We start from the raw sequence: 22,470 nt of genomic DNA on the forward strand, positions 1-22,470 counted from the left end.
CAGGTTGCAAAATCTGACTCCTGATTATGTGAGTGGCAGTCTATGTTTTCTCACATGAGAGTCAGAGAGTATTAGTATATAGTCCCTCTATTTCATTAGGAAGCAGGTAAGTATATAGGGGTTACTAAGGGAAACTACAGCCCTGTTGAAATATATCTATAGGAAATCAAAGAAATGAAATAAATGATAGAAAACTAGGGAGCAAACATCTACATGTGTAAAAGAAGGAAAAGGATAGATTTTGAAAAATGTTTGCTACAAGTAACTAATGATCTCTGATCAATATATAATGCTAATTTACAAAAAAAATCTTATTCGCATTTTGAATAAATGTGGAGTAATTGCTAAATATAAAACAAAGATTTGGAGGATAAAAGATTAATAACTTACAGATTCTGTTCACAAGGAGCATCCAGACAAATAGAGGAGATGTCAGATGGGCATAATTTTACAAAGTAGAACAGTTTCACAAGAAAAGTAAAGATACACGTCAAGAGAATTAAGAAGAATAAATATTATTGCAGTCAAAGGACATGATTCTCAAACTCAAATGCCTTCTAGGGCCAGCAACAAATAAGGCCAATGATGAACCAATGACATATTTATTTTTTTTTAAATTTTTTATTTATTTATGATAGTCACACAGAGAGAGAGAGAGAGAGAGAGAGGCAGAGACACAGGCAGAGGGAGAAGCAGGCTCCATGCACCGGGAGCCTGACGTGGGATTCGATCCTGGGTCTCCAGGATCGCGCCCTGGGCCAAAGGCAGGCGCCAAACCGCTGCGCCACCCAGGGATCCCTCAATGACATATTTAAATGAAGCAGTTACCACTAAATGCCAGCTGACTTTCACCCTGGCAATGAAGGACCCCCAAAAATTCAGAAATCTTGTGTTTAACATTTTGTTATATATTCAAATTTTAAAAGTTGTAGACTATTTTGAATTTTTTAAACCATTAAAATACAAATAAATACATTACAAATAAAATACATTAACAAATGAGAGTTAATCTTCTTGCTACTAGTGTAGAATGTCTACCTTAGAGGATTAAGAAATGCTCCGCGAGGGGTGCCTGAGTGGCTCAGTCGGTTAAGTGACTGACTCTTGATTTCAGATCAGGTCATGATCTTATGGTCATGAGATCAAGCCCCACATGAGGCTCTGTGCTGAGCATGAAGCCTGCTTGGAATTCTCTTTCCTTCTCCCTCTACCCCAGCCTGCTTGCTCTCTCTCTCTCTCAAAAAAAAGAAAAAAGAAAAAAAGAAAGAAAGAAAGAAGAAAGAAATGTTTCGTGAAGAGTATTATTACTTAGACTTCTCCCCATATGATATGTAGAATTTAGACTACAGCGATTAGAGGAAAGAACATTCCAGGCAAAAGCAACATCGTGACTTAAGTTAGGAAAATACAAGTGTAATGCAAATAAATGAGAAACCATAAAGGACTTATTTTTAAAGGGGTGCTGAATCTGTGACGGGAGGAGCAGGAAATACAGTAATGTGAGCATTTAGGAAAGGTGAGGATAACCAGGAGTCTACGTAGATTCTTTAAAAGCAAGTCATGCCCAATATGCCTCCCTGTATTTCGTAAGGCTGAGAGCTTGCTACCATGCCAAAAACATGAACGTTGATTCCAGTAGAGTAACCTGGGAGATAAGTTGGTGAAATATCTTCAACCCTGTTTTGTTCAACACTTTGTCAATGATATTGATGATGATCAAGAAGACATTTATTATTTGTAGTTGACACAAGGTTGAAAGGCATCACTAATATGATGATATACTCAAACCTTAAACAATTTTGAGACTGAATGCAAACTTTCGACAAAACACTAACGGTATTTCTGAGCCAAGAAAGTGAAAGAAATAAGTATAAGATGCATGAAAAGAAAGGCCATCTGATTTAAGAATATTAAGAATCAGAAAGGTTAATTAACATCCCTCAAATCATACAGTTCATGGCAGAAGTGGAATGCACATTCCTAGTCTATCTGGAATCAAAGTCTATGCTCTTTCTTATCCACCACAGAACGAGTTAAGTATAAAAGGACTATGTACTTCTCTTAGAAGAACTTTAGCTTGTATTTTGTGCTGAGAAGAAGATGGAGGTAAATGTCCTTGAAGATCACAATCTATTTTTTATTTTCTTATAAAACATGAATGAAGTTTGGACCTAATATACTGAGTAGAGTGGATCCAATTTTATATAAGCTAAGATTTCTGTGTCAAAGAATGAAATTTTATTTTTATTGTTCTTTTCTTCATGTCACTATAATAACAGAATATACTTTCTTGCCAATTAAAGTTATCTCAATCTCAATTATATAACATTATCTGAGCACCTATTAATTGCTACGAATATTTGGAAGTCACAAAATTTCTTCCCATGAAGCATTCAAGAATAATTTAAAACAGTTTTTAAGGTTGTTCATTAATTGCCTTTGAAACTATTAGTGCCTGACATCTGACCTAACTTTTTGCAAAGGACTTCAAGATTATGTATGTGTGAGCACATGTGTCTACATGTGTGTTACACCACACTCCTGAGAAGGAAAATACTGAATACTCGCCAAGCACGTGCTTTTCCTACCTTCTTATTCCTTTCCTCTTTCTTACCTATTCTCCTCACTCTCCCATTTCCTCTACCATCCAAGTTCACACCTTTCAAAATTGTCAGAGAGGCAACTAAAAGAAAATAATTCTTATTTTAATTACATTCATGCTTAATTTTTAATTGAACTGCAGTATTTCATTCGATTACCAAATTCAGTACAATATGTTCACCATTTCCTAAGACAGAAAACACATCTTAAATTTTGAGATGTATCAAATTAAAATTCCTAAAAGTATGTAAATTTCTAAAAAGATAATAAATATCTTGAAATAAAAGGAACAATATCTGAACTACATATATATTTTCTCAAAGTTTTTAATGTAAAAGGAACCCCATTGTTTAGAAGTATAATTTCTGAGTTATTTGTACATACGACACACTAATCACTTGTGTTTATTTTTTTATTCTTTTAATTTTTTTTATTGGACTATAGTTGACACACAATGTTACTTAGTTTCAGGTGTACAAAATAGTGACTCAGCTTCTCTATACCTTACACTATCCATACTCACCATCAGGGTAGCTACCTCTGTCACCATACAATGCTGTTACAATGTCATTGACTGTATTCCCTCTGCTGTGCCTTTTAAGCCTGTGACTTATTCATCCATAATCAGAAGACTCTATCTCCCACTTCCCTTCATCAACTTTGTTCAACTCTCCACCCCCTTCCCACTGGCAACCATCAATTTGTTCTCTGTATTAATAGGCCTGATTCTGCTTTTTGTCTGTTTGTTTATTCATTTGTTTTATTTTTTTGGATTCCACAAAGGAGTGTTTAAACTGGGCATATTTTTTGCATGTTTTTCCAAAACTCTAAAGTGCTATATTTTTCTTCATGGTATTTTAAGTAGCTGTTTATGATTTGAGACAGACTTTTTCATTAGCGCTATAACCATTGTTTATTTTTGTTGTTGTTCCCACAAAGAAAGGTGCAGCATCCCACTCTTTGATCTGTCTTGCAAATGAATTGGCCATGATAGTTAATGGGATTCATCTATGTATATGAAGAGTATATTTTCAAGAAGCAAAAACAAAAAGTTTTATTATGACTACTTTTTTTACCTTATAGAGAAAAAGAAATTAGTTAATATTCCTTATTTTAAATATTCCTCAATTCAGTAACTTTTTAAAATAATTTTTTAAGTTCTTATTTAAATTCCAGTTAGTTGACTTAGTGTAATATTAGTTTCAGATGTACAATATAGTGACTCAATACTTTCATATATCACCACCAATTAATAAATGAATGAAAATAATTTTTTACAAATTAAAAATATATATAGACTCCCTTCTTCATTTTGACTTCAAAATTGAAAATCACTGGCATTTGAGTACAGTGATGATTTTTAAAATTAGCAGGCTGATTCCTCCCCCAGAAAATGCTTTTGCTAATGCAGTCCTGGTGACAACATAGAATACCTATTTTGGGGGGGTACACCTTGGATGACATGGACTTTGAAAATCCAAGTTACACCCTAGATTCCATTCCCCTGTGGTTGCTCATCTGAACCACAGACATGCAGGACCTGTCTGCAAGAGACCTAGGCATCAAGCGGGCTCCACCAGTGAATCATCCCTTTAATGTAGCAAAACCTTAGAGGGAAGACTAGGGAGGATATATTGGTTGTTAGGAAAACGTAGACTACAGCTGGGAAAGGACATCCTCAATTAATAAGATCTAAGGTGCAACTTACATAATTGTTCTAATTTTTAAGAATGTTGGAGAGCATGAAGCATTTCTTTAAGTTGGTAAGAGTTCTCAATAAATGCTTAAATTGTATAGATTTGCATATGGTTTTAGAATATGATTTATAAAGAAGGTGGAGATCCCAGCTCCCTTGATCATGTCTATATATATATATGTCTCAGTGTGTGTTCTAGTGCCCTGGGAAGTGTCTTGACACAGAACCTGAGCTGGACAAAGCAGCCTTGATCTGAGTGAGCTAACTGGCACCATGAAAACATTGAGTGTCCTTCTGCTCCTTTCTCTGGCTCTTTACAGCATTTTCTCAGGTGAGTTTTTTTTTTTTTTTCTTAAAGTTATAATACAGTGTTCGTAGTGAACTGGGAATAAGAGTATTTGTCTACCATATTTCAAATTCTAACAATTTTGATATTAAAGACCAATTCTGAGATCATAATGGTGATAATGACTGTGATGATGAAAAAGGTGATAGTAGTGATAAAAAATATTTTTTGTTGAGCATATTCTATATTTTAAGAATGTACTGAGGGCTTTTATACATTATCTTCAATACACATGTCAAGTATTCGTATCTATATTCTACATATAAAAAAAAACCATGGCACATAGAACTTAAGAGAATTGGCAAAAGACTAGTAAGTAGGAAGTAGAATTTATGACTTGAATCCATGACTTCTGAACATAATAGATGTTTGTTTCATAGAACTAGTCCGGAGGACGAGTAATTTGGTTTCCAAGACAAAAGAAGAATTTCCTGTCCTCATTATTCTTATAATTAAGATTCAAATAACTGAAATTGAAATAAGGAGGATAAAGGCAGCCCAGAGAATGCTTCAGAAAAGTTATGGAATCCTAAAATGCAGAAACATTTATGCTGGTGGTGAATTAATTCTTCAAGCAGGGGAATATCTTTGGCTACTTTAATGAGCAATAGTCATAGATTCTATCAATTCAGATTGTTGAAAGGATAGTTATAGTACAATCTGATATTTTTTTATCACAGCATTGTATGAATAAACAGGGCCACTGTACCTATTTCTTTCCTTCTTTATTATTCTATTCTTTGCTGTTTCAGTGTGAGAAGTGTTGTTGGCATTAGGAGTTCCACAGCAATGGCCAGAAATCAAGATTCAACAGCTCATACCAGAACTGAATCTAAGACTTTTATTGTATCTGTATTTTAAGCCACTGAGCTGGGATCCCTGGGTGGCGCAGCGGTTTGGCGCCTGCCTTTGGCCCAGGGCGCGATCCTGGAGACCCGGGATCGAATCCCACGTCGGGCTTCCGGTGCTTGGACCCTGCTTCTCCTCCTTCTGCCTATGTCTCTGCCTCTCTCTCTCTCTGTGACTATCATAAAAAAAGAAAGAAAAAAGAATGATTTAAACCACTGAGCTAATTAGCCACAACTTAAAATCACATACATAATCCTAAAGATGGAAGAGAGAGAAGCAAAACTGTATTCATGGACATTTTTTTCTCTTTCAAGAATTTAGAAAGCTGTAGCAAGAGAAATATATCGCAGAAAAGAGAATGAGTTTGTCCTTACAAGTCTATATTTGGGTCTATATTTAAAGCTGGTTGAGTATAAAGGGCAGAAGAGTAATTTGGGGATCAAAGAACAAACAACAAAAGCAGTGCCTTCCCCAGCTGCCTGTAACAAGGACTTTGGGGAGAGGCTGCAGGCACTGGAGCCTGGAAGGTCAAAGTTAGAGGAAACTTTCCAACCCAATTTCTCTACAGTGAAGCCAGAGATAATAGGTAGGTCATTCCCATAGTAAATTAGTGACTCAACCAGGACTGTCATATGAATTCCCAAGTCCTTTAACTATTTCCTCTAACTTCCCCTCAACCTCCAAGAAATATTCTCCATCAGGGTCCTGTCCTTATATCACTTTTGAAGTTTCTACAGAGGGCACCTTTATTCTGCAAATCCTGCTTTTCACACATTCAGAGACTACATTGTTTGGATTTTGTGCTTTTTTTTTTTCAGGTGTCTTCAGTCAAGGAGGACAGGTCAGTGTATGTTTTTTACGTATTCTTCAGACCTGGCTGGTATTTGGTTGGTATTCCCTGGCCAGAGGTTTGCCTATGGGTAAAAGAGCAGAAACAATGGACAAGCAGGACAAATACAGAAATCAGAAGTATATCATTTTTTAATTACAGTATCTCTATGAGTATACTGTTTTCAGTTTTAAAGAGTCTAAATGCCCCATCCTCAGATTTTGTTAAAGTGAAATAAGTATAAATAAAAATAGGATGAATCTGGGCAGCCGGAGTGGCTCAGTGGTTTAGCGCCTGCCTTCATCCCAAGGCGTGACCCTGGAGACCCCGGATGGAGTCCCACTTGGGCTCCCTGCATGGAGCCTGCTTCTCCCTCCACCTTGCCTCTGCCTCTCTCTGTCTCCTCTCTGTGTATTCTCATGAATAAATAATAAAATCTTAAAAAAAATAGGATGAATCTGTGATAGCACTAATGCTCAGTCACTGATTTCACTGTGTGATCTTGGGCAAGTTACTCAGTTTTTCTGAGCCATAATTTCCACAACTATAGAAAAGGAATAATATTATTCACATAGAATTAGATTTAAGTTATATAAACTATGTGAGAGCATTTGGCAAATTATAGAAGGATGACTTAGTGATCAATCATTAGCAACTTCTAAAGGAGTTATTAGAACAGAGGGTGTTAAGTGTCTTGCCCTGAATATTCACTTAAACTTAAGTACCGTTGGGATTAACAATTGAAATAGGCACAAGTTATCTTCTTTATTTGGTTGATTCTTTTTTTTTTTTTAATTTTTATTTATTTATGATAGTCACAGAGAGAGAGAGAGAGAGAGGGGCAGAGACACAGGCAGAGGGAGAAGCAGGCTCCATGCACCGGGAGCCCGACGTGGGATTCGATCCCGGGTCTCCAGGATCGCGCCCTGGGCCAAAGGCAGGCGCTAAACCACTGCGCCACCCAGGGATCCCTGGTTGATTCTTTTTTCCAAATTAATCTACCACCTTTTTCCAGTTTTCTTCTTCTATCAAAAGACAACACAAAACAAGTGGTATTTGTTCTACCAGTCCTGGCCCTGTGTCTATATTGAACGTTTTCACTTGACTTTGGCCTTGGTTCTTGGTTAGCCTCATTGTGCTCAATAACTCTTGGCATCAGAAGTTTCTAGACACTACTGCCAACTGATTGGAGTTGGCAAAGTAGCTGAAAAACATTTTCCAACCCTAGTATACCTTCTGCTCGCATAAGGCTTTTTATTCCTCAAATTTAGCATCTCAGGAATTGAGATACATCTTATAATGGATGATGCCTCATGATTACTGCCAGTGTGCTATATGTGCTTGTGTGTGTGTGTGTGTGTGTGTACGCATGCATGCACATATACACTTGGGTCCTAGTGCATACACACATGGGTTTGTATTGCTATATGTAATTATACATCTTAAAATTTATTTATTCTTATGTTTAAATATATATGGTAGCCAGCCTATGTTAAATATCAAAATAGAGAGAGGACATAAGATCCAGAAAAACATTCTTTATCCCATTCAGTAGTAAAATATGATGAGGCCATTACATACAAATTTAATATATATGGAATTTAACCCCAATTTTCTCATTAACACAGAAGCTGCTTTTCTTCTTTCATTTTGGAATTCCAGATTGGATGTTTAGTGTTTCTAGGGTTCATTGAAAATCTGCTATTTATTGGTTCGTTCCTGTAGATGGACCCCAGTCTTAGACTCTGCTTGCCTGAGGATCCCAGGAGATGCTTCCTCAGTATGCAGATCCTCAGGCACCATGCCAGGCTTGCTGAGTAATAACACACAACTGGGGAGTTTTGAATCTACATTCTAGGTAATTACCTGATGCTGGAAAGCACCTACTTTAGAGTGCCCACACACCCTGGCGACAGTATAAATGAGTCCTTGTTTGAATCCTTGCTGGCTATATGATCCAAGGGGTGTATCTTCCCTACTCACTGCCTTTGTTTCTACATCTCTAAAATGAAAATATGGATTCCATGATCTCTAGAACCCCTTCCGGCCTTGGGTATCTGAATTGGAATGAACCAAGCCTGCCTGACCAAGACTGCTGTCTCTTTTACGCTCAAATATTAAGGGTAGGGATGATGCCACCTTTGAGATGGCATAAAGGCTACATTTCTCTTCTGTGTGTCTGGAAGAATGCTGGCAATCCCAACAACAGGCAGAAATTGAAACTACCCTTGGGAGCATGCCTACTCACGTCTGATCCAGCCAGGACAAAAGGGAAAGAGTTTTCTCTGACCCCAAAGCCAATATTCGCATGCCAAGAAGTCTCTCCATGATGGAGCACCTGATGGGAAATTAGAGTGAACAGTTTAAATTACTGACTTGTAAAAGTTTCACATTCTTTCAAAGAGAGGGTTCAAACTAAACGAAAAGCGTGTTCCTGAACTTTGGGAATTCATAGTTCCATAAAATTTCCCCATAAATTTAAGTGACTACTATGCTGCCAATTCTTTAATTTGCCAAGTAGAAACATTAAATAACAGAAATATAAAAATATAATAATAATAATTAAAAGTAAAACCATTATTTACCATCATCAGCCTTCATTAAAGAAATTATAGGGTAATACCAAAATGCTTCAAATACATGCTCTCAGAACAAGGATAGGTTTTTGAACAGAATACATTTTGCTTTCAGAACCCCTCACTACTTTGTCTTTATTTTTCTTATTTCCCTACTAAGCTGGATATTTGGGAACCATATCCTTAAGGTGCTGTTTAAATGAGTATTCCAGATTGAAATTAATATAACAAACTGCTCAAAAATAAATAATTGTCAACCATTGTCTTTTACAATAATTTTAAGATACATAAGTTTATTTTTGTTGGTATTTTAAGATAAAGGCATGATAAATTTTAGTAGAGTTAGTAAAACAATGTTCCATGGCTAAAATATGTTTGGGGTTACTCCTTTTTCCTAATGAGCTTGTACTAACTCATAATTAAGATACTGATAGGAAACCTAAATACAACCTGGCAGTGTTAATCAGCACCTACACTTTAACTACAGATAGGGAAACAGGGTTCAGAAAGAGGACCTACCTCACCCAAGTTTAGCAACAGCAGTAAAGCTGTGCAATCAGTATCTCAGGATGCCCAACTCCACTTTGAGTGAGCGTCTGTGGATTCATGCTACTTCATCTTTTTTTTTTTTAATTGGAGGAGAAGGGCAGACGGAGAGGGAGAGATAATCTTAAACTGGCTCCACACCCAGCATGGTGCCCAGTGTGGGGCTCGATCTCACAACCGTGAGATCATAACCTGAGCCAAAATCAAGAGTTGGACACTCAACTGACTGAATCACCCAGATGCCCTTCCATGCTACTTCTGATCAGCAACAGAGCAGCCATTATGCTGCTCAATATGTGTGAATACATATTGAGCAGCATAATTTTCAGGACAAATACATGTTAGTGTTTTCTATCCTTACTTCTTAAGCAAAGAAATACTATAATGGGATGCCTGGGTGGCTCAGTGGTTGAACGTCTACCTTCGGGTCAGGGCATGAACCTGGGTTCCAGGGATTGAGTCCCACATTGGGCTCCTCGCAGGGAGCCTGCTTCTCCCTCTGCCTATGTCTCTGCCTCTCTCTGTGTCTCATGAATAAATAAATAACATCTTTTAAAAGAAAGAGAAAAAGAAGAAGAAAGAAGAAGAAAGAAAGAAAGAAAGAAAGAAAGAAAGAAAGAAAGAAAGAAAAGAAAGAAAAAGAAAGAAAGAAATAAAGAAAGAAAGAAGAAAGAAAGAAGAAAGAAAGAAAGAGAAAGAAAGAAAGAAAGAAAGAAAGAAGAAAGAAAGAAAGAAAGAAAGAAAAGAAAGAAAGAAGAAAGAAAGAAAGAAAGAAAGAAAGAAAGAAAGAAAGAAAGAAAGAAAGAAAGAAAGAAAGAAAGACTATAATGAAAGCAGTAGTTTAGGGCCACCTAAACTAGTATTTTTCAGTAAAGAGAAGAATAGTTGAAGTCCTACACTCTAGGGTGTGTGTGGGGCGGGGGGGGGGGGGGGGGGGGTGGGGAGGGGTATGTGTGTATGTGTGTGTGTGTGTGTGTGTTTGCAAACTTTCACTGGCTTTATTTGTAGAACTAAAGTGCTAGACTAAAATATCAATGATCCTGACTCTTTAGTTGATTTATTAACTGTACAAACTCATTTTCCAGATAATTTAAATAATCTGGTAGTCACCATTAGCAAAAGACACAGATTATTCCAGAATATTTTAGAAGGCACAGTTCTTTGAAGAACCACAAGGGGTCAGACTGATACTAAACATTGGCACCCAAGTGCACAGACGTGGTCTCTGGAAGCTGAACTGAGGGAATAAATAGAGATGCTTGTTAAATCCAACACCAATTAAAAAAAAAAAATCAGGAAATTCACTAAAAATGGGATAAGAAATAATGGGCTCCAGAAATTGTAGACTGTGATACAATTTACATTGTTAGTATGCATAGTAGCAATCTTCCACATACCTGGAGCTTTGACAAAGTGTTTTCAAAGGATTCATTATTAAGATAATCCCAGAAGATAGGCATTGCCAACCCTGTTAAAGATGAAGAAACTTAAGCTCAGAGCAGTGAAGTTTTTGTACAAGGTAATGTAGCTAGTCAGTGAAAGAAGCAAAATTCAAACCTAGGTGTGTCTACAGAACAATCCTGCAACATGACAGAGCAGTAGGGGGTTTTAAAAGATTGGGGGAGAGGGCAATTTCAGCTCTCCTGGATTTTCTAAATCCCTCACAGGGGAAACTTTAAAGGAGAAAAAAAAACTAATCCTACCATCCCCTTTAGCCTAGACCTGCTTTGACCTCCACTGAAAAGCCAGTTGTTTGGATTCCATGTACAGAAATCTAAAATACAAACAATAGGAGAGAGGAGATTTGGACACAAGAAAGACATGACGTGAGGCATCTGGGTGGCTCAGTGGTTGAGTGTCTACCTTTGGCTCAGGTCGTGATCCCAGGGTGCTGGGATCGAGTCCCCGCATTGGGCTCCCCGCAGGGAGCCTGCTTCTCCCTCTGCCTGTGTCTCTGCCTCTCTCTCTGTCTCTCATGAGTAAATAAACAAAATCTTTTAAAGAGAAGGAAAGAAAGACATGACATTCAGAAACCTTAGCCCACTTCTCCTCAAGTTGTGAGAGCCATGGCCTCCTTCTAGTCCCAGCCTGCTGTTTCCCCTCTTTCCCCCTGCTCTCTGCTTCACAGAGGGGATTTCTGGCTGTCCCTGCAAAGGCATCCTTTACCTTCCCCAACCTTCACGGCTCTCAGAGAGTGGTCCTTTTCTGACCCCAGTCACCATGCTGGAATTTCTCATACAGTAAGTGAAGAGGGACCTCTGGACGTGGAGGAGGAAGCATTTAGGCAAAAGTTGTTATTTCTCCCATCCAATTGAAGAACTAGGACTGAGCTTTTTTTAGCCACTCTATTGAGTGGAAGGGTCAATAAAGGTGGAAGGGTCCTCAGAGACCATCTAGTCTGATGGTACAGTTAGAGCAAGCCTGCAATAAGAAGCTTATTTTCCATACTCCTAGCCCAGGTCTACTTCAACTATTCTACGCTGATTTTCCACGATTCTTATATGATCGCCTTTGATCCTTAGAACAATGGTAGGGATGAAGCGTGGAAACCGTTATTTTTTTTCAAGTTTCTATTAAGCAAATAGAGGCTTAGATATTGAGTACTTTGTCCAAGCTAGCACAACTGGTTAATGGTGTGTACAAAACAAATTTCTTCACAGGATTGATCGGCTCACTTCAGGTATCAGCAGGGGCCAGTACAATTTGAAAGTGTGAAGTGTGTCTATGTTCTAAGGAAGTCTGTTCATATACCATTTGATAGTATTGGTCTTGATTGTTGAAATTTTGTATTCTCTCTATTCATTCCCAGGGGGCACTGGAAGGGGAAAATCGGGCTTGGGGAGGGAGGTGGTTCTAGACTCTCTCAACAGTGAAGGCCCTCCCCAACTGCCTCTTGCATGTCTGCTTTCTAAAGGACAAAAGAGGCTGGATGGCAAGATCAAAGGGCCAACTGCCAGGGAAAGGAGTCTTAAGGAGGCGTCTCTCTCATGTAAGAGACTTTCTTTTTTCTTTTTCTCACTGACAAGAGAGAGTGGGGGGGAAAAAGAAAAGAAAGAAAGGAAAGAAAAAGAAAAGAAAAAGAGGAAGGAGGGAAGGAAGAGAAGGAAGGAAGGAAGGAAGGAAGGAAGGAAGGAAGGAAGGAAGGAAGGAAGGAAGGAAGGAAGAAAAGAAAAAGCAAGAAGCATTTAAAGTCAAAAAACAACTCTCCAAATAATTAAGTGTTGGAGCAAAACGTCATACCTTTAGTGTTTGCCTCACTCCTTATATAAGGAGTAAGGATCTGCATACATCATTAATTTACTTCTGAATACAATAACCACAGAAATGGGTTTCTTGCGTTTCAAAGAAAAAGGCTGTTACATTTAATAAGTTCTAGTTAAGCAGACAAGGAAAAGCTATTTTCTATTTCAGAAAGTTTTACATTGTGCGCACGTGTGCTCGTGTGTGTGTGTGTGTGTGTGTGTGTGTGTGTTTAAGCTTGCCGTCCAAAGCTTCTCTTCTGAGGGATAGTTCCACCGACAGGATGCACTAATGTCACTGTCACCGTGCTTATGTTGGTAGATTGACTGTGGTGAGTTCCGGGATCCCAAGGTCTACTGCACTCGGGAATCTAACCCCCACTGTGGCTCTGATGGCCAGACATATGGCAATAAATGTGCCTTCTGTAAGGCGATGGTGTAAGTATCATACTCAACAAAATCAGAAACATAGAAAGCTTAGAGAAAATTTATCATCAATAAAAATATTATTTTACCCAAATTACTTTCCGACATTTTATTTTATATCAAATTATATATTGCTAAATTACCATTTTCTGTTCATTCCTTTTTTTCATTTTGTTGAAAAAGAGCCTTTCAACAAAGAATAGTGGAAAAGATTATCCTTTATATGCAGATTAGTCAAACTTTACATAGTACACTAGGAAGATTCTATTAAGGACCAATATATATTGAATTTCATGTTTGTAAGGAACAGAACAGATGCTATAGATTTTAGGCAAAGATTTCGACCTTTCCAAGGATTTGGCTTATAATCAATAAAAAATTCAATCAATCGATCTTTAAGTCTAATTGATTACTCTAAAACCAGAGAAATTATAAACCTTGCTTAAGCCAGGTAAAAGTCTCCTACTCCTCACCACTGTCTTCATTTTCTTGTATTAGAGTTTCTTCTGTGAATGTCTTAATTTCTCTCAACTTTGCTATAAAATTTTAGGAATTTTATATTTTTAATATAGCTCCCTATTAAAAATAACAGGCCAGACACATAGAATAAAATTAATAAATATTGAATCAACACCTAATATGTGCCTACTTGCTTACGTACAATATCTGATTAATTAACACCAAATTTTCCCAGAAGAAAGGCAGTAGGGTAAAAAGAGATTTGATGTAATGGACACATATTACTGAGAAGGACTGAATATATGACCTGCTAAAGTGCCAAATATCTGAATGTTAGGTTCAGCCTCTTATATCTTCTATCAGGACTATGACACTAAAGTCCCTTTGCCATTATCTCTCCTTCACTTTTACTTTTCTGGTTGTATACATGTTTACTCTCAGAGAATGAACAATTGAAAACAAAAGGTCCAACCTGGGTAAAATTCTGAAATTTGTTTTAAGATTCCTGTTTTCTGTAATTTGTCCAGATGTCATCTCCAAGTACATTTAGTTGCCTTCTGCCAAATCATAAAAGTGGATACCTGTAGAACCAAATGATGGCATGGACTCTAAATAGTTAAACCTTTTCTCAACCTTTGTCATGAATACTAATGATGTTGCACTGAGCATACATGTGTATTTCTCTTTTATAGGAAAAGTGGTGGGAAGATCAATCTAAAACATCAAGGAGAATGCTGAATTTTCTGCAGTGTTTGTGGTGACTTCTAGCCACTTCTTGTCTCACTTCTGTTTTTCTCAAATGGGTCCCTTAAATTTATAAAGATATACTGTCTACACTGCCTGGCTCTTGGGTAGTTCAATATACACCTACTTCCCTGGCTTTGCTTGTCAATAAAGTAAATTCTGTAGAATCATTGCTGTGTTTTTACTTTGAGATGAAGAAGACATACAGATACAATATGGAATAATTGACCTGGCATAAACTTGGATAAAAAGACCTGGTTTGTTTTTTTTATCTAAATCAACCAAGCAGTCACTGTGGGATCTTGGGAAAATCCCCTTCCCTCCCTTATTCTTGAAGTTGCCATGTAGATGATGAAGGATTTTTAACAATGTGACAATACATTAATTAGGTTTACAATTATTTTGCAATACCTATTATTTTAGTCATAGGTCACATAATATCACTCCTTCCTAATTTTAGGAAAAGTACTTTATATAAAACTAAAACATTCATCCTCTCTAGACCACAGTTTTCTCATCTCTTTGGAATGGTACATTTATGCACATAGATATTACCTTTTATGTGTACCTTTTATGTATATTAAGTCAGACCTAACCAAACTAGGGGATGCATCTGGTATTTAGATAAAGAGCCAGAGAGATTAGGTTATGCTAGGGAAAATATACACCTTCTACCCTTTCAAGTGTGGGATTTGTACTCTTCCATGCTTAAAGAGTATTCCCCTTGCTGGAGAAAAAGGCCCACTGCTCATTAATGAAATTAAGCTTTTCTTTTCCTTTTTAGTTTCTACTCCCTGATAAAATTTAGTTACTTCCAATGTAGACACACAGGCATTCTGTGGAGTTTGGAAACTGTCATTGTGCATCTTTGAACATATTGCCTCTCGATGTGGCCCACTCCTCCTCTCTCCTATTGGAACCGTCCCCTCCAGCTGGGCCAGGGTCCTGTCAGCTGTCCACACAGAGTATCTATTTCCACCTCGTTGTCCTGTCTTGCCTGGAATGGCTCTTGTGCCACCTTGTGCCACTCTGTCTACCCTTTTTTCCTCATACAAATCTCTTACCTATCTCTTAAGACTACCATTGATTTCAAGGCTTATTTCAGGGTCCATAACTGGATAAATAATTAAATTGCTATCTCTTAATAGTTCTGAGCTATTCTTTGGAGATGGAAGGGAAGCACATAAAAAATAAACCACAGAAGGCCAGAAATCTTGTATTTCTTAGAAAGAAGAGGCAAGTCACACATACAATAATGGTCAAGATACAGGAATTTGGGTTCAGAAATGTATACATTTGTCAAACCTCAGTGAATACATACTTAAGATTTATGTGTACCATAGTTTGCAAATTTGACATCAAAAGAAAAGAATGTAAACATGTAGTGTTGTCTCTTTTTTACATGTAGTATAGTCTTAAATGTGATATGTATAGTGAATTTTTTAAGAGAGAATGTTACTGATGTCTGCAATTTACTTTGAATTGCATCTAAGATGCATTAATGGACAGATACATGACAAACCTAGCATAGTAAAATAGTAATGGTACAATCTAGCAGGTGGTTTTAAAGGGGTTCACTATAAAAGTATTTTAATATTGCTGTTTGTTTAAAGTTTTTCAGTAAAAATGTTTTTTTAATGATTTTTAAAAGCACAGAGAAGCAAATATTCAGGGGCACCTGGGTGGCTCAGTGGTTGAACGTCTGCCTTCTCGGCTCAGGTCATGATCCCAACTGGGATCGAGTCCTGCATTGGGCTCCACGCGGGAAGCCTGCTTCTCCCTCTGCCTATGTCTCTGCTTCTCTCTCTCATGAATAAATACATATTTTTTTAAAAAAAAGAAGCAAATATTCATAATTCTGTTAATGCTCCTCACTATTTTGATGGTCAGGACAGAACACACTGTTTTAAGCATGGTTTGTACTCTTCTCTTCAAAGCATAAGAAAATAATTCATTTGATCTGAACACTCTTATCTATCCTTATACCTTCAAATGACCATGGGTTCATTGTCAAAACCAGATCATACCAAATTTATAATCACTATCCTCAGGCATTTTTCTTTCCCTGCCAAGTCTTGCCAAGTCATCTGTTTACCTCTTATGGGTATTTTTAAACTAAATTCACTGGAGAAATGATGTGCCGTGTCAGTGATGAGGCTGAGTGAGGGGGGCCTTTCTGGTGACTTGTCTGTGTCTATGTAAAGTTTTCTTGAAGTAGTATACATAAACATATGCACACCACTCTCACACTCTAAAATTGCAAAGGGAACAACGGGGGGGGGGGGGGGAAGCCATAGAAAATAGTAGCAAAGATAAAAGACCAAAATAACTCACCACAAAAAATTAGGTTTACCAATATATCACTGATTACCCATATTCCCAGTGATCAGCACCCAAATATTATCACATTTATATTTAGCAATACTTGTGAAGTTGCAGCCCCATTTTATGCAAGAGGAGGCTGAGGTAGAAAGATATAAATGATTTGTCTACGATCTCACAGCCAAGAAGTTACAGGGCCTCTATTTACTCAAGATGACCACATTAATCACATATTCCTAAACTACCTTTCACATAATTATAGTTATTTGAGTGATTTGGATATAAGTGTTGAATTGGAGGGATTAGTCCTATATATTTAGAGACATCAGAATTAAAAGTATTCATGAACTTAGCAAAGGCTTAAAATAACATATAAAGAAGGTGACAGTATCTATCATAATTCCTAATGTGTGAACACTGATGTTAATTTTGTGAAAGGGCTACAGCCATAGTCTGAGAAGACCTGGTTCAAAGAGGCCACTAACTCTGAAGGAGGCATTCTGTGAAGTCTTCTTGATCTTTCTCTGACTTTCTTCTTTTCTTCCCCAGAGCTGGTATCTGTGACTACAGAGTTTGGGTGCATTTCAGTTCTGTAACTTGACCTAAAGGAAAATAAGCAGAACGTATGTGAGAAGATTTATATCTAACCCAAAGAGAGAAAGGTATCCTTTCATGGCCCCATTTAGCTCACTAGTTACTCTTTAGATCTGATAAGACACGTACACTAAAAGAATGCACATCATAAAGCACAATCCCATAAGTTTTGGTATATTGTGTCTCCATTTTCATTTGTCTCAAGTGTTTTTTTTTTAATGTCCCCTTGATTTCTCCTTTGTCTATTGGGTTTTTTGTGGAAATGTATTATTTAACTTCCACATATTTGTGAGTTTTCCAATTGTCCTCCTATTACTAACTTACAGATCAATAACTGTGTAATCAGAAAAGATATTGATTTGACTCCAATTTTCTTAAATTCGTTAAGAATTGTTTTGAGGCCTAACAAATGATCTATCCTAAAGAATGCTCTGTATGCACTTGAGAAGAATGTGCATTCTGCTGCTATTGGATGCATTGTTCTGCTCCACTTCATCCATCTGGCCTAAAATGTAGTTCAAATTCAATATTTTCTTTTTAATGTTATGTCTAGATGATTTATCATCTGTTGAAGTGGGATATTGAAGTTCCCTACTATTATTGCATTGTTATCTATTTCTCCCAACAGTTCTATTAATATTTGCTTTATAAATTTAGATGCTCCAACATTGGGTACATATATATTCACAATTGTTACATCCTATTGATGACTTGATATTTTATCATTATATAATGACCTTCTTCTTCACTTGTTAAAGTCTTAAGGAAAGAAATTAAAGAAGACACAAATAAATGGAAAGGTATTCTGTGTTCATAGACTGGGGAGAATTAATATTGTTAAAATGTCCATAGTACCTAAACTATTCTACAGTTTCAATGCAATTTCTATCAAAATTCCTATGATATATTTCACAGAGATAGAAAAAAATCCTAAAATTCATATGGAACCACAAAACACCCTGAAAAACTAAAGTTATAGAGGAAGTCTTGAGAAGGAAGAGCAAAGCTGGAGATATGACTCATACTAATTTTAGATCATATTATAAAGCTGTAGTATTCAAAGCAGTGTGGTAATGGCTTAACTGTGAACCAATGGAACAGAATAGAGAAACCCAGAAATAAACTCACAAATAAATGATCATTTAATCTTTGAGAAAGTGCCAAGAATACAAAGTAGGAAAAGTAGTCTTTTCAGTAAATGGCTTTGGAAAAGCTGGATCTCCACATGCAAAAGGATGAAAATGGGCCTTTATCTTAGACCATATACAAAACCCAACTTGAAATGGATTAAAGACTTAAACATAAAACCTTGAGTTGTAAAACTCCTGGAAGAAAACTAAGGGAAAATCTCATGAGTTTGGCTTTGACGGTGACTTTCTGGATAGGGCATCAAAAGCACAAGCAACAAGTGCAAAACTAAGCAAGTGAGATTACATCACCCTAAAAAGCTTCTGCACAGCAAAAGAAATGATCACCTAAATGAAAAGGGAACCTACAGAGTGAGGAAGATACTTGCAAACCATGTATCTGATAAGGGGTTAATATCCAAAATATATAAGGAACTCATGCAACTCAAAAATCTTTTAAATTGATTAAAGAATGGGTAGAGAAACTGAACAGATATTTTCCCAAGAAGACATACAAATGGCCAAAAAACACATGGAAAGATGCTCAACATCACTAAGCATTAGGAAAATGCAGATTGAAACCACAATGCAATATTGCCTCAACACCTGTTAGGATGGCTATTATCAAAAATTCGAAAGGTAACAAGTTTTGGCAAGGATGTGGAGAAAAAAGAAGCTTTATACATTGTCAGTGGGATTGCAAATCAGTTCAGCCATTGTGGAAAACAGTACAAAGACTTCTCAAAAAAATTAGAAACAAAACTACCATGTGATTCAGCAGTTCCACTTTTAGGTATGTATCTGGAGGAAATAAGATCCGGATCTCAAAGAGATAGCTATGCTCCCATGTTCACTGCAGCCTTATTCACAATAGCCAAGATATGGAAACAACCTAAATGGCTGTCGGCAGGAATAAAGAAAATTTTATAGACGTTGTTAAAGGATAAACTGAGGCACACTAAAATTTACACATTTATTCAGGTAAATGCCAATTCAAATCAAGCAGCATTAAACTTAAAATTGTTAGGACCACCAACAGAAGCTAGAGGAAAGGCTTTTACACAGAAGCTGTGGAAGGAAAGCTAAGTAGTTCCTTCATTGGCTATACCTAAAGCAGTTGCCTTATTTGGGAAAGCCAAGTTGGCTGTTTGCAATTAGTTTTTCCTACATTCCATTTCCTCGGACTCATGCTCATTGACTTTGGCTTCACTTGGATTTGCTTATTACTACATAGGCTACCAAGGCATTACAGCCACTTCAGTCCAATATCCTCCTAAGTGTTACTTAGCCAGAGGGAGAGAGTGTGTGATATATATATATATGAAGGAAATGGAACTTGAGAGAGAGAGAGAGAAAATCCTACCTTTTGCAATAGCAAGGAAGAACCTAGTGGACATTGTGCTAAATATAATAGCCAGACACAGAAAGACAAATGCTGTATAATGCAGAATCTGAAAAAGTCAAAGTCGCAGAACCAGAAAGAATGGTGGTTGCCAGCCTGGGAAGAGAATGCAGAATAGGAGGCTGTTGGCCAAAGGGTACAAATTTTAATTATAAGATGAATACATGAATAAGTTTTGGCGGTTTGTTGTACAGCATAGTGACCATAGTTAATACCATAGTTTTGAAAAAGTATGTAAGATCATTAACTGAGAAAAGGAAGAAGTAGTGGGAGAGGAAACCACACAATTCTGAGGTTGAACAATAGCAGTTACCTGAATTATTTTATTTTTCATACAAATAATTTGACTTCATAAATACAGTCCTCAAGTTCTCATCACACAGAAAATTGTTCACCCAGTAATATCGAACCCATTTTGTAGTAATAATTTTGTTAGATGTGTGTTGCTTTGAAAACAGTTTTACAGACTTAAGCAGACGTCATTAAAAGCTTTCACACTGAGCATTTCGAGAGGTGCTGAGCCCCACCTACAAGTGTCATAATTAATTATAGGTTAATTTCTTGGTCTTACTGACAACCTTCATACTCTTTTATGTAAGCGAAGCCAGCAGAATCTCAAGAACACATCACTGCATGACTTCATTCACATCTTCCTAAGGACATCTACTTTTTGTTTCTCAAATCCTAGAATCTGGGAAGAGATTTGCCTCCTCTTACTAATACACTCTTTGTGTGGCCTGTTTGAAGTAAAGTGTTGTACCATGCTGCCTAGATGGGAAAATACAATACTGCAAAAACACACCAACAGAGAAGCTCTGTGGGATAGAAATAGGCCAGCTAGATGACTAAAACAAAAAGATAGCAAAGGGAATAATGATTCTTTTTTGTGGATTTCCTTCTTTACTTCTCCAGCTAAAATGACATCTCAATGGGAGCCTTGGCAGCCTTCGTGCTCCTCATCAACTGTATCTGTGTTAGACATCATTGCTCTTGGTTCATCTGTACCAGCAATTTTCTCCAGGGATGTTGAGTCCTTTGGAAGAAACTGGATTTGGAGTTTGACGTCCTCCTAGCAATTGTGGGTTAAATCCTAACTTTCTAGGCGTCAATACTATCACATGTGCAATAATAAGAAGACCTGACAGATTTAGGAAAAATGAATAAATGTATATAAAGTCTCCATGCAAACTGTAAAGTGATACATTACATACCTATAAGGAGATATGCTTTTAAAAACAACAGTTTCAGAGGAAAATATCCAGTTCTGGGGAAACAGCTCAGAAGTGCATTCCATAGGCTTACTGAGAATAAACTAAAGCTTCATTGCAATTTTCACTTTTGTCCTTAGTTTCTGATATGTTTATCTTCTTTTTTAAAATTAATAGATACTGTTTATAGAGCTCCACTAAGTTCATAGCAAAATTGAGCAGGAAATACATAGAATTCTTAAATATACCCTCCCCTCCTTCTCCCCTATTGACAACCCCCATAGTGGGGTGCATTACTTACAATCAACATTGACCTATCATTATTAACCAAAGCCTCTAGTTTAAAATAGGGTTGCTTTTGGTGTTATACGTGCTCTGGGTTTTGACAAAAGCATCAACATGCATCTACTATCGTGTCCTGCAGAATGGTTTCAAAGCCCTCCAAATCCTCTGTGCTCTACCTATTCATCCCTCTCTCCTGCTGAACCCGTGACAATCACCATTTTTTACTGTGTTTTACTATCGACGAGGAGAGCACAGGTACAAGAAATGTAACCAAAATTAGATTTCCTTACAACTTGCAGCCCAGGGATAAATACCAGAGACATGCAAAGTGTGACTCAAGCAACTCCCAGCTGCCTTAATGTTGATGTTTTGCTAGAGACTAAATGCAGCCTTATCTTAATAACAGCCAGACCTCCAGGACACTGTAACTCCTCTTTAACACGCAGAAACCCCTTTAGAGACCTAAGTTATTTCTACCCTCCCCCATCCCAAATTTAAAAGTATATCAATAGTCTCTCTTCACAGTCCAGTGCAGCTCCTTTTGCCCATGGGTCCTATCTCCGTGCTATAACAAAAACACTTTTTTGCACCATAAAATGTCTCAAGAATTCTTTCTTGACTGTTGCACCCCATGACCCCACATCACCGTCTCTATAGTTTCACTTTTTCCAGGATGTCATTCACTTGGAATCACATGTTATATAACTCTGTATAGTTTCTGCATTCTGATTTCAGTGTGGCAGGGGGGATGTCCCCAACACCATCAAGCAATTCTTGGACAGCGGCTGGGTGTCCCATACTCAACTCAGAGATAGCATCAGATTCCACAGGTCAAGGGGCCCCTCACCCATTTCAGGAGCCGATGGCAAGCCCAGGCTGTCACGTGTGCTTCTGACTGAAGGGCTACAGATTAGAAGTTCCAGTCATGGGCAACTCAGGTGGCTCAGTGGTTTAGCGCCGCTTTCAGCCCAGGGCCTGATTCTGGAGACCTGGGATCGAGTCTCATATCAGGCTCCCTGCATGGAGCCTGCTTCTCCCTCTGCCCGTGTCTCTGTCTCTCTCTCTCTCTCTCTCATGAATGAATAAAATCTTTAAAAAAAAAAAAAAAACAACAGAAGTTCCAATCACAAGTCCAGGTTGTTACTTGAATTTCTGACCAACCCAGAAGCTCTCCAAACCCTACCCTGTGGTGTTTTTTTCATGAAGGGTTCATTGTAAAGC

General features: G+C 37.4%; 1 protein-coding gene and 1 long non-coding RNA gene across 3 annotated transcripts; one reads left to right on the top strand and one right to left on the bottom strand.

The window, feature by feature from the left end:
* Positions 1-4,234: 4,234 nt before the first annotated feature.
* Positions 4,235-14,497, top strand: LOC144314075 (serine protease inhibitor Kazal-type 6). 2 transcript variants are annotated; one of them, XM_077897791.1, is made up of 6 exons: positions 4,235-4,364; positions 4,485-4,628; positions 6,311-6,333; positions 12,358-12,432; positions 13,005-13,120; positions 14,260-14,497. In XM_077897791.1, the coding sequence occupies exons 2-6, from the start codon at positions 4,571-4,573 to the stop codon at positions 14,303-14,305; spliced, it is 318 nt and encodes a 105-aa protein (XP_077753917.1). In that variant the 5' UTR covers positions 4,235-4,364; positions 4,485-4,570; the 3' UTR covers positions 14,306-14,497. The 2 variants fall into 2 exon arrangements, with proteins under 2 accessions (XP_077753917.1, XP_077753918.1); XM_077897792.1 differs by lacking the exon at positions 12,358-12,432 and having other exon boundaries at positions 14,260-14,496.
* Positions 5,496-22,272, bottom strand: LOC144314078 (uncharacterized). Its single transcript, XR_013379733.1, has 4 exons — positions 22,097-22,272; positions 17,119-17,235; positions 8,570-8,659; positions 5,496-6,406 (listed from the first exon to the last, which is right to left on the bottom strand). It is a non-coding gene; the product is annotated as an uncharacterized LOC144314078 (long non-coding RNA).
* Positions 22,273-22,470: the final 198 nt, after the last annotated feature.

The sequence above is a fragment of the Canis aureus genome, chromosome 5 (genome assembly GCF_053574225.1).
Source record: "Canis aureus isolate CA01 chromosome 5, VMU_Caureus_v.1.0, whole genome shotgun sequence".
Taxonomy (NCBI): domain Eukaryota; kingdom Metazoa; phylum Chordata; class Mammalia; order Carnivora; family Canidae; genus Canis; species Canis aureus.

Coding starts and splice junctions, on each gene's coding strand:
- LOC144314075 (XM_077897791.1), top strand. CDS start 4,571: ATGAAAACATTGAGTGTCCTTCTGCTCCTTTCTCTGGCTCTTTACAGC. Junction 12,433..13,004: donor TAAGGAGGCGTCTCTCTCAT/GTAAGAGACTTT, acceptor TTATGTTGGTAG/ATTGACTGTGGTGAGTTCCG. Junction 13,121..14,259: donor GCCTTCTGTAAGGCGATGGT/GTAAGTATCATA, acceptor TCTCTTTTATAG/GAAAAGTGGTGGGAAGATCA.